The sequence below is a fragment of the Typopeltis vanoorti genome, chromosome 1 (genome assembly GCF_054136105.1).
Source record: "Typopeltis vanoorti isolate ZY-2024b chromosome 1, IOZ_Tvanoo_1.0, whole genome shotgun sequence".
NCBI classification, from domain to species: Eukaryota; Metazoa; Arthropoda; class Arachnida; order Uropygi; family Thelyphonidae; genus Typopeltis; species Typopeltis vanoorti.
In genome coordinates this window covers 155,767,073-155,780,307 of record NC_143549.1, presented here as the reverse complement: position 1 = coordinate 155,780,307, position 13,235 = coordinate 155,767,073, and the positions used below count along the sequence as shown (strand labels likewise).

Sequence of the window (13,235 nt, the reverse complement as noted above, 5' to 3'; positions counted from 1 at the left end):
CAACATGGATTTGTGAAGGGTTGCTCTTGTTTTAGTAATATGCTAGCCTTTTATAATAAAGTTACAAGAGCAGTGGATGAGGGAAAGGCATATACTGCCATTTTCTTGGGGTTCCACAGGGCTCAGTACTGGGACTGTGTTTAACCTTTATATCAGTGACATTGTTAGTGGATTGCAGGGGGATATTCAGTTGTTTGCAGATGATATGAAGCTGAGAAGGGTTGTTAGTAATTGTGCAGATGTGGTAGCCCTGCAAGAGGATTTGAATAAGCTAGACAAATGGGCAAATGAATGGCAGTGTTGGTTTAATGCAGCAAAATGTAAGGTCTTGAGGTTTGGGACGCTGCATACTCTATTGGAGGAGATATACTGGAGAAAGTAGGGGGAGACAAGAGACCTGGAGTTGATGATTGATAGAAAACTGAAATTCAGGGCACATATTGTTGAGAAGGTGGTGAGGTAACACAGAGGATTGCTGCAATAGTGAGAAGGATGCTGACATGCAGAATTAAGAGTTATCATTCTGTTATATAAGACCCTCATCAGACCACACTTAGACTATTGTTCTCATATTTGGTCCTCAGGATTTGAAGGGGATAAATTAACTGTGGAAAGGGTGCAGAAGCAGATAACAAAGATGATTTCAGGACTGTACAATGTTAGTTATGAGGATCGGCTGTGGGAATGTGGACTGCAGAATTTGATGGATAGAAGAAGGAGAGGTGATATGATCGAGATTTTTAAACTGTTGAGAGGCAGTTACAGGATTGACACTGGGAAGTTCTTTCACTTGGATGACAAGGCTGCCATCCCTGGAAGTTATGAAAGGAAGTTATGAGGAGTAGTTTCTTTGCATGGAGGGTGGTTGAAATGTGGAATGCATTGCCTGCTAGAGTGGTGAGAGCAAGAACGGTCAATCAGTTTAAGGAGTGGTATGATAGACTTTGTGTTTCCTAGGAGGGACCTCCCGCAACGAGTCTTGATAGACTGTGTTTCCTAGGAAGGACCTCCTGCGAAGAGTCTTTTGACTCCTTGGAGGCCTAAATAATAATAATTATTATTATGTATGTACTTTGAGTGATAAATATTATATTTTTTATTATTGGACTGCACAAAGCAAGAAATTGATGGGACTAGAGATTTGGAAGAGATAGTGAACAAGAAGTTGAAATGCATGAAATTGCAAAAGTGGGAACACTAGCACAGAGGGTCACAGTGTTGAAAAATACACTGAACAGTTGAGGGATAAGGAAGTCATTGCTTCTATTATTATTATTACAAGCCTACATAGCTCAGTATAGACGAAGCCCTTTGGTCGGAAAGATCTGGGTTCGATTCCTGTCAGTGACGTGAGGAACCTTTATCTGGTCACTTTCGATGAAAGGTTGAGTTAGCCAGTCTCATACAGAGGTAGGAGATTTTTTCATACCCAGAACAGCGAAACTGGCCCCCTTGAACACACGCATATCTACAGACATAGGGCACATCAGGAGGCATAGGGCTAACCACCTTATCCTTGGGATGGGTACGATTTGGAAGGGCTAAGAACAGCTCTGTAACAGGCCACTAGGTTTAATACATAAAAAGAAGAAGATTATTATACGGGCACCTCGATAGAGTGCAGTGGAGTACACAGTCACATCTGGCCTCTGCTGTAAATGGATGCCTCAGTTTCTTTGATACAGAAATGGTAGAGAGGAAATAGTGACAGTGCTGTGGAATGCTCTTGATGAGAATATATATATATATATATTGAAGTTTGTTGATTACAAATTTGGTTTGATAGGCAGGAAAGAGAAAATGTGATGGACATAGGTTCGGGGAGTTTTATTGGATAGATGCAAAAGAAATTTTTGGAATACTTAGATTAGTACTCAGAACAAGAAGTCACTCCTGGAAGTTGAGCAAGAATATAACTAGCTTTTTTGTTTGTAGAGTAGCAGATGGATGGATGGACTGCTACCAGAAATGGTTGTTATTGTGTTTGTCAGTGAATGAGTTTAGGCACTGTGTGTGTGCATAATAATATGAATCCCTTGTTTTGGATCTTAGGGAATCATGGAGATGTTTGTATAATAATGATATAACAAGGTATAGTGTTAAATCCTCTTAAAATAATCCTTCAGGAATAAGTTTCTGTCACTAAGCCAGCATAAGTAGATTTGGTTTTAATGTTAAATTCAGTATTAATGGATAAGTATTTATAATCATATTAGGATATAAAAATGTTTTCCATATATTTTTCGGTGAACATTTCTAGTTTATTCTTTGCATTATAATGCACATTCAGTTTCTTTCATTAGAGGCAGTTCAGTTTAATCTATTATTATTATTTTTTTTAATTTCTAGAATAATTTCTTAGGCTTGGAATGTTCTGAACTTGATAACATGGTATATAATCAGGTGCCCTGATAAGAAAAACTAGGCTATTGGCTTTTAAAATGCAGTTAAGAAAAGTAATGCAGAATATTATTTCCCCCCCCCCTCTTTGAGATAATGCCATTTTTAGTATAGCTGAAGTTTATTTCTTGTTTGTCATACATATTTTCTTATATTGTCTTTTTTTTGTGAAATATTCAGAGATGTTTCCAGGCACAGAAATACAGCTCACCTTTATGGTATTTTTTTTTCTTTCATCTAGTAAACTGCCACATGTAAAAGCAAGAGCCATGCCTGTGAATTTGATGTAATAGATAAGTAAAAAAAAAAAAATATAATTTAGCATAGAATTTTTAAAAGTTTATAGTAATTCTCTTAGAAACCCTCTTTAAATCCACTGTCTTTGTATTTAAGCTTTATTGATATTCCAGTAGAGAATTATAGTTGATTTGTTTGATAAGAAAAATGCATTGGTTTGCTATTAGCCCTCTGCATTTTAAAAAGTGAGAATGTGTGAAAAGTTTACATTAAAATTCAGGATGTACACTCATGTCTTCTCTGTTTGTATGGTATTTTAAATTGTTTTCCTTGGTTCCAAACAGTGTCTCCCATAAGCAAAGGTTAATCTTCTGTGTTCTTTCTATCGATATTTATAACTTTTTTTGCAGTATGGATATCTGGAATTTACTCCTTTGTTAATTTTCTTATGGTAAAACTAACATCCATGTACACTACTTACAGTTTATGCACATGGTGTATGTACAGAGAAAATTTTGTTAATATACGATGACTAATATAACAAATCCATTTTTTAAGGAATCATTGTTTGCATTAAAGTTTATGTATTACACAATTTGAATTATATTTTCTCATTGATTAGCATTTAGTCTGCACCCATTGTTTCACACCAAGACATTTCTAATTTCTTTTAAAGAAACATTAATTATTTCAAGAAATGTTGCCAATTGTTGATGTGCTTTCTCTCTCTCTCATTGAACATCAAGAATTCCACTTTTTTTTTTTTTTAAATAGGCTGTCATTTTGTTTGTACAGTGAGCTTCTTTTTCAATTGGGTAAAAAATTTTATTTTAGAGCACTTTTTTTTTTAAAGAAGTACTAACAAACTAATGACCTTATCCTGAGTAGCTCTTTATTTATTGGTATTTTGCATGTGCAAGTTTCTTTTCTTTCTTTAGCTAGTAAGTAATTACTAGCTAAAAATTAGTATTTTTAAAAATAAATTTTTGTTCTCAGTTTAAAAATATGAACGTCCAGTAATACTGAAAATGTAGAAAGCATATAAAAATGCTCTCAGTAGAAGTAAGAAGTTATAGGATGCTCACCAAAGTTAACTTACTCTTTGTTTATTGTTAGTACTACTGATGAATGCTAAGTTTCACTATATAAAAACAAGCAAATTGTGTTTCCTAAATAGTTTTATATCAGTATGTGAATACTGATATAAAAAATAACACTATTGTGAATAACAGTAGTGTTATTTTTCAGTGTGCCATGTAATGCTTATGCAATTTCATGCCTACATAAATTCATTAATTTAAAGAAAAAAAGTATCATTTTTCTAGCTTGGTTCAGTAAAATGCAGATGTTTTAATGTGCTTGATTAAATACATAGTTATATTTGTGGAGCACGAAGATTTTTTAGGCTGTTTTTCAAATGGGATGGGGAGGGATTAAATCATGTAGTAAATATAGATGTTATGAAATTAACATCTGTATTTATATATGGATATTAACTTTCTAACATCTATATTTACCTTCATAACATCTATAAATGACAGTCATGGAAGGAATATGCTATGGAATTATTAAAAGTAGCGATTTCTACCAGTATGTACAGGCCAAGTGAAAAGAGTATGATATCTAATAATTGAAGGAACAGAAGAGAAAATCTGGGTAGATAAGGGTTACCAAAGATATTCTAAAATATAAAGGCAAACAGTGTTCAATGGAATACTAGCATATATAGCATGCAGAGAATTGTAGAGTAGGTGCCCTCCCTCGATGAGTCTTTGGAATCCTTGGAGGTGTCACATAATAATAATATATGCAAGAGAAAGAAAGGTCAGTAGTTCTTTCTTGATTACTTAATGAGGTTTAATTCAGACAAAATTACAATGAAATGGGAGGACAAACCCACTGCACTAAGGTTGTAATGCAGCATGTAGCTTTAGTAGTCCGGTCATAATATCAAGTAATAACTTGATATTATGCTGCAAATTGTAGACCAGATTACCAATATTTCATGGTGGAATTACCATTAAAAAAAAACAGTGAAAAGATGCTCTTTTGTCCTTTGTAGTATTCTAGGATTAAGTGAACCTTCATGCTTGTTGAACTGTCTGGAATAATCTGTGCCTTGTGACATGGCATATTAACTTGTGAAACTAACCCATTACTAAATAAATTGAGAATGAAGGGATTCACCTCTTATATATCAGTGTCCAAGTAGCTGTGGTATTTAGAGTTGCTCGACTAATATTTAGGATCAGGCCTGGATTTATGCGTAAGCTAGATAAGCTACAACTTAGGGCCTTATGTTACAAAATGATTCTGCCTTTAGATATATATATAACCTAAAATTTACTCAGTTGAGAGTATCTCTTAAAAGTTATAGCTTAGGGCCATAGCAGCATAAATCCAGCCCTGATTATAACCCAACATTTTCCATGAAAATACTACCTTCTAATCATACCAGCCTATAGTGTTGTTGCCCATGATGAACTATATTTTTATATATATATATCACTCCCATTCCCAGTACGAGAGACAAGACTTATATCATGTCAGTACCATATTAGGGCAAGCAATTAAGAAGAAAGAACGAAGCAACCTGCTATGAAATTTAACAGCTGGAAATCATAATTGTTGGGGAAAATGGTGTGTAGGAGACCATTCTGAATAATGGAAGTAGATGGAAAGAAGGAGGAGGATGAGAAATTGATTCAATAGGTGTTCAAACCGGACAGTGAATAGATTTTGACCAGCAGCTTGTATGTTTAAAGGATAGCACTCATGAAAATACCTAGAGAATTAAAAGTAAATATTCAAATAATAAAAAGTGCCACAGTTTAATTTGTTACAATAGCCATTGACTTGGAAAGCTGTAATTCACAGATCAGAGAAAATTGTAAAATACAGTCAGTAAATTATCGGATCATTTACTGGCTGTATTTTATTATTGTTATTGCATGGGCATCTCCATGGAGTCCTAACACTCATCGTGGGAGACCTAAACTATCAGCACAATATCTTGAAACTTCTTCTTGAAACCATTAACAGGCAAAGCACTTGCAACTGATTCAGGCACCCCCATTCCATTCATTCACTTCTCTCCAAGCAAAAAAAAAAATAGTTCTCACACCCTTGCTAACCAGACTCTTACCCAACTTCCAGGGATGACCTCTTGTTCTGCCCACTCTAGCCAAGTGCTGAAACATTTCCTGTGCATCAGTACTATAAAATATTTTAAGTAATGTCACTATTTCTAACATATCTTTTTTTTTTTTGCCTATCAACCAACTTGTACAAATCCTAATCTATCCTCATAGGAAGCATTCCTCAGACTACTCATTGTTTTGGTCTCTTGCCTCTGGATTCTCTCTACCAGTTCCTCATCCCCAAGAAACCCATGTGACCATATGTAGTCATATCAAAGCTTTCTAAAGAGGAATTTTACCAAAAGAAGAATGGAAAAATCATATGGAAATAATGCAAGGTAACAGATAAGCACAGAAAGTAGATTACTAGTTACTGAAGGGAAAGAGGAGAAAATGGTGGTGGTAGGATGGTATGGAAAGCAACAACACTAAAAGCATCTAGGCTTAATGGTAAAAGAAGGTGATCTTTCTCATTTAGGTGTCTAGTGTAGATATCCCATGCATGTAGAACTTTTAGCCATTTGTTTTTGCTTACAGGAGTGAGACTCAGTTTGTATTTTTATACCATGTCCTAGAAAGGACTAACTTTGTGTGTGTGTGTGTGTGTGTGTGCTTGCGTGCGTGCTTCTTTGCAGTGCTGATTGCTGTCCTGTGCATTTCTTGTAATCCTCTGTTGGCTTCTCGATTAATAAGGTTAGGTTTTTAGTACAGGTGTGCCATTTGCTGACTTTGAACACCTTTATTGTTGGTACTGTTGCAGCCTATGACATATTCAGAAATTTTTATCAATTGTTCTTGAGCATAGTAATAAAGTAATAATCCATTGATATAAAGCAGACAGAAAATTAGGTAGACTAAAGTTTAATAAAGCAAATTCCATTTAGCAACCTCAAAGAATAAAAATAATAAAATATGAAAAAAGCTAAAGAACTGCACCTGTTTACAGAAATAAGAATAAGTTAAGGTTTAACCTCCCAACCAGCCAAAATGGAATGAGTCCGCCTTAGGATTTTTCATGGATCAAAACATCATTGTACCTTTTATCATGTAATTACCCTCCTCTGCCATTAATCCCTTAATAGTGATTATATATAGGAGAGTGACCTTTGTGTCACTTGACTTAAAGTATATGTTTTACTTGGAATTTCCTTCATTGTCCTTCAATATTTAAACTTTTTGCTGCATAATTTATTTACTGTGTCTGTTTCCAAAGATAAAAATGAATTTCACAGGTAAAAATGATCAATCCTGAAATGACCACAGATCAGCCTTTGCAATGAATTTATTTAGTAGTAGTAAATTTGCCATCTTTTATTCTTCAGATCAGTGCAATGGAACAAGATAATTTGTTCTTTTATTTCCCTGATAATATAGCAGAAATTATTTTCCTGCAATTTTCAAATGCTTGCATTGAAAATTATTATGTTAACATTTATTGAAATAAATATGAACTTTTGTTTTCTCTCCTTGCAAAATACTATTATATGGATCATCATGCTGCAGTTTTAGAATCAAGTTTTTCTGTGTTTATGAACAGTAAATGAAGTTAAAAGTGTCACTTGTTTTTCAATTGAGACTTTTTTTTTAATATAAAAAAAAATTATGTCCGATGATATTTCAATAGGAATTCTTTGCTTTAGCTTAAAATTGCAACAGGTCATTTGTAGGGTGCTCATTCATATAATATCCAGATCTTAACCACTGTAGATGTGGGGAAAATAAATGAAAGATATCCTATACAGACTGGTTCAGAAGTTATGCTCATTTTGAAGATTCCCAATTGCCTTCACCACCTCTCTTTGCTCCTCGAATTGAATTACAAATTAGTAGAAAGATTTTTTTTCAGTAGGTTATAAATTAAATTAAAAATGCCAAGAAGTTATATTCTAATTCCAAGAAATTGCACTATTCCAGTATATGGAAATATGCATGTGATGTCATTATGCTTACAGATATAGATATGCTGTTGTTGTTTGTGAACAACTCTTCTGCTTTTATGAACAAGAAATTATGTTAAATTGCATTAGATTCTTATTTTGAGGTTAATTTTTAAAATATCACAAAGTTATATTCAGGTGGTATTTCAAATGAACTTGCAATTGATAAACAAAACAACAGATTATTGTTGTTGTTTTTTAGTGTGCTTATTTCACTAATAATTTTGTTTCTTAACCATTGTTAAATATATGGTGAAATTATCTGAGAGATGTCCTATACATAATTGATTTAAATTTTATGTCTATTTTTGAAGTATTCCTATCACCCCTTTCCACCCCACCATTCATACTGCTCACAATAACTGAATTATAAATATCTACATTTTTCTATTTTCATATTTCATACTTTTCACTGTGTATATTTTACATTTCAGTATCTGAAAAAAATAACTTAATTTTCCCTGTCAAGAAATTAAATTAAATTACCATATATATATATATATATATATATATATATATATATATCTCCATCCATCGATGTTATTTCTTTGCAGTTTGATTATTCCAGCCACTACCTTATTTTCTTTCAGAGTCAGAGTATTCAGTTGTTTATGGAAAAGCAAACAGCTTAATTTATACAAATAGATTAGCTGTTATTATCCATACTTAAACAGTCTTATCTTTATGTCATGAAAGTTAGATATGAAGCATGAAGGATTATTATGGATTATTATTATTAATCTATTACTAATATTACAATTACTAATATTAGGAAGGATTATTATGAGCAAATATTGTGGGCTTACATCACCAAATGTCAAGAAGACTACATTTGGTGGAACATATATTGGAGGAAATAAGAGATCTGGGAGTGATAGTGAATAAGGACCCTGGAAGTTACGAAAGGAAACTCTGAGCAAGAGGGTGAGGAGTGGTTTCTTTGCATGGAGGGTGGTTGAACCATGGAATGGATTGCTTGATAGAGTGGTGAGAGCAAGAATGGTCAGTGAGTTTAAGGAGTGGTATGACTTTGTGTTTCCTAGGAGGGACCTCCCACAATCAGTCTTTTGACTCCATGGAGGCCTGAATGATAATAATTATTATTATTTATTTGTTTTTTGTTTTTTTAAAAAGGAAGAAAGGAAGCTGAACAGCTAAAATAATTTTTCAGCACTTCTTTTTATATAGAATCTTCTTATTTTTTTTCTTTGAATATTCCATGACAACATTTTTTAAATTATTATTTTGTAATAAAAAAATATTATCAGTGCTTTTTGAAAATTTTTTATCTGTAACACACACTGCTATGAAAATTTAAAAGAACAAAGTTTCACCTATCAGCAAACTGTATTCTTATTTACAAAACAGTCTTATAATAGGCAAATTTCAAAATAATCTCTGTGATAAAAGCAGGTGGGGTTATGAAATAATTGTTTGCCAAAATAACTATCTTGAATCAAGTTCTCTAAGAACAAATGAAATATATATATATTGTCAACTAAGCAATTCGACACAGCACAAAAAAATTGATTTTGGTTTTTGACAAAAAATTAGCATTTCTTTTCGAGGGTGATACAATATTTAAATGAAGAAACCATGAAAGGATCTCTTGTTTTGTCCTGGCATTAAAAACTATAATTATATAATAAAAGAAGTAGAAAAGAAAATTTGTAGGTGTTTAGTCTCTCTAATATAACTAAGATTTCAATTATCCAGCATACAGCAAAGAACTGCATTTCTTACTATAGGTAACTGAGAAGTAGCAATGAACACAAATTAATCTGGTTAAGTGTTCTCCTCAGTATGAAGGATTATCATACCTTGTAATAGATATGACAGCTGTCTTGCACTTCTTATCCATGTTCTTTTAACAGATAGTACACATCATATCCTGGTTTTGCTGGATGTATATATGCATTCTGCCTGGTAGTGAGTTAACCACAAATGTCTGAAACTAGTTGCAAAGAAAGTCTTATAAGAGACAACTTTGCTAGTTAACAGAAGGGAATGGTAGTTAGCTGATACTGTTAATTCTCACTATAAACTACTGAAAAACTCCCAACAAGACTTCCACAGGAGCAAAGCAGTTCTAAAAGAAATTCACTCTATCAAAACTATCCACTATAATGAATTATAGTCACTGGTTTATATCTTATACATTATTTAGCTGCTTCACTTATTTTGTTAAGGACTTCTGAATTGCTGAATGGTAGTCCAATATCTCCCTTAATTCACCATACCCATAGTTGGAACATCCGTTATTATTATTACCCAAGACCCCATGGAGTCAAAGACCATCTGGGAGGTCCTTTTATCATACAGCTCATCATACTGTGCTTTAAACACACTCAAATTCTCTGCAGACACCACATTCTCAGGCAAGGCATTCCAATTATTCACAACTCTGCATGAAAAAAACCTGCTTCTCACTCCACTACTCACACCCTCTTTATACAGTTTCCAGGGATGACCTCTGGTTCTCCACTGATTTCCCACATTTTCTGTAGAACCTCTCCAGCATTGATCCTATAACAATCCCTTACTAACTTGTAGGTCTCTATCATATCTCCCCTCTTCCTCCTGTCCACCAGATTCTGCAAATTGCATTTTCTCAATCTTTCCTCATACTTGACATTCCACAGTTTAGAAACTACCTTAGTCAGTCGTCTCTGGACCCTTTCCAACATCTCTTCATCCTTCTGAAAACCAGGTGACCAAATCTGGGCACAATAGTCCATGTGTGGCCTAATCAAAGCCTTATACAATGTTACAAGAATCTCCCTACTTCTACATGTCAGTGTCCTCTGTATCATTCCCAGAAGCCTTGTGTTGTCTTCACAATTTTGGCTATGTGTCCCCTAAATTTCAGATCCTTATCCACTATCATACCCAGATCTCTTATTTCCTCCACCTCTGACAATATATCCTCACCAAACATAAATTCTGCATCCCATCTTTGTTTTCCAAATTTTTAAAACCTTACATTTTGCAACATTGAACTCATATCCCCGTTCCCGTGCCCAATCACTCAATTTATTCAAGTCTTCTTGTAAAGCCACAACATCTTCTCTACTCTTCATGGTTCGTCCCAACTTTGCATCATCTGCAAACCACTGAATATCTCCATCCAGATCTTCACCAATATCATTAATATACAAGTTAAACAATAATGGCCCTAAAACAGACCCCCGAGGTACTACACTAGTGACTTTCCTTTTCCTGGATATCGCTTCACATACACAACTTGTTGATACCTATCAGACAGCCAGTCTCCAATCCACTGCATTAATCTAATATCCACAATCATCCACACTAGTTTGACTATTAACTTATCATGCAGTAATCTATCAAAAGCCTTTGCAAAATCTAAGTATATTACTGTGTATCCTTCTCCTCTGTCCAAGGAAGCAGTCAAGTAAGTTACTAAAACATGACCTCTCTTTAGAAAATCCATGCTGTCCATCAAAGATAATACCATCGTTGTCAACCCAATTTTGGATCCTAGTTCTCACAAGCTTCTCCAACAACTTAACCACAACACCTGACACATAGATAGGCCTATAGTTTGATGCTTGAGTTCTATCACCTCCTTTATGAAGTGGCACAAACTTGCCTCCTTCCACTCCTTAGGAACTTGATTCAGTGCAAGACTTGTATTAAAAAAATATGTCAAGGCCGGCATCAACTCCCTGGCACATTCCTTCAGAATATGGTGATATAGTATCAAGTCCCACAGCCTTATTAACATCTAGTTTGTTCAACTCCCCATACACCTTTTGCACACTTACAGTCAGTCTCTCCTCCCCACCATCAGCTGCTCTCAATCTCTCCATGAAGTCACTTTCACAAGATTGAAAGACCTTTATGAACTGCTCATTAAGTATCTCCACCACACCTTCTGCAACATCTGCGTTTATACCATTTCTCCAATCAATGTCATCCTTCCATAATCATTCTTTCTTTTACTGGCTACATATCGAAAAAACTCCTTAGGATTCTTTTTGGCTCATGGTACCTCCATAATGCCCTTTTTTCTCTGTATTGCATGCAATAATCTCTTTATTCATCCATTTCACACCTACCTTATTTAACCTTCTCACTCTTGGAATACATTTAGACTTTGCATCTACTAGATAGATTTTGAAAATGCCCCAAACTGCATTCTCTTTTCCAGCTAACTCCTCATTCCATGCTACACCCCCCCCCCCAAGCTGTCTCCTTAGCTCTTCATAATCACACTCCCCATTGTAGTTCCACATATACTCTTTTCTCGCAGAGGTCTTCACACTGCTGGCAACCACTCAGGTAATGACCTCAAGGTCACTCTCACCAATTGGTGGGTGATTTGACACCTCATTTATAATTACATCCTCTGATGAGATAACCAGATCCAAGACCCTCAATCCTTGAGTGCCCTCTGTTACATACTGTCTGAGGTAGTTACCCATCAAAAACTCAAGAAACTCATTTTCTTTACTTCCAGTTGCTATCTCATCATTTCAGTGTGTATATATATATATATATATACAGAGGATGATCGGTTAACAAACATAATCCATTCAAAGACGATGTTCGTTAACCGATCATCGATTTACCATAGATTTTTATGAGAATTTGATTAATTCATTCTGGAGACCCAAAAAAAAATTAAACAAAAAATTATATAATTTTTTACTATGTTTATTTATAATAACAATAATACATACATACACAGTCTTACATTTTCATCAGTCATTTTTTTCCTCCGTTTGTGGGGCATTAAAGAATCTGTCCAATGTCAGTTGCTTTTCTCTCTTCTTCATGATTTTTCGGAAGTGATTAATAGCATTGTAGTTGTAGAGATCCCCAAGCCTATTGACCTCAACCTGGTTTGGGTACCATTCTAAGACCGTTGTTCTAACATCCTCCCACCTCTTCAAAAGATCTTTAATAGCAGATGTCGGCTTTGGTCCTCTTTCATCTTCCTCTTTTTCAGAAGAAAACACATCTTGCTGAGTTTCTTGGTGTTCTTCATTCAAGAGTTCTGTTGTCAGATCATTTTCATGTTCCATTATGAGCTCTTCAGTGTCAACTTCATTCGCCTCCAATTCCAGATCTCTAGCAGTTGTCACAATTTCATCCATAATTTTAGGGACATCATCTCTGTCTCCCTGAATGTAGGATGGACACAGCTTTCACCAAGCAGAATTCAACTTCATTGAGTGACTTCTGACCTTGAATGAGCCGGATAGCTTCAAGAATATAAAATTTTTCTTTCCAAAACATTTTTAATGTCATCCTTGAGGAGAACTGGCATGCTTCAAAACAGCACACGAGTGTACAATTTCTTGAAACCCGCAATAACTTCCTACTCGATTGGCTGAATCAACGAAGTGGTATTTGGAGGCAGAAACTGAACTGTCAGCCAGGGAAAAGTCTTCCAGCAAATTATCTTCAAGGTCTTTTGGGTGTCCTGGTGCATTGTCCAATAGCAACAGTGCTTTCAATGGCAATTCATTGGTCTGAAGGTAATCCTTGATGA

At 34.7% G+C, this 13,235-nt stretch overlaps 1 protein-coding gene across 2 annotated transcripts in view; it reads left to right on the top strand.

Moving 5' to 3' along the window:
- The window catches only part of LOC150110567 (max dimerization protein 1-like), a 144,088-nt gene that overhangs the window by 34,447 nt on the left and 96,406 nt on the right, over positions 1-13,235 (top strand). The window contains exon 3 of one of the 2 annotated variants that reach the window (XM_090399771.1): positions 2,642-2,686. The exons of the other annotated variant lie outside the window; for it this stretch is intronic. Within the exon in view, the coding sequence (XP_090255897.1) occupies positions 2,642-2,686 (45 nt within the window). The remainder of the gene's footprint in view (positions 1-2,641; positions 2,687-13,235) is intronic. 2 annotated transcript variants of the gene reach the window in all.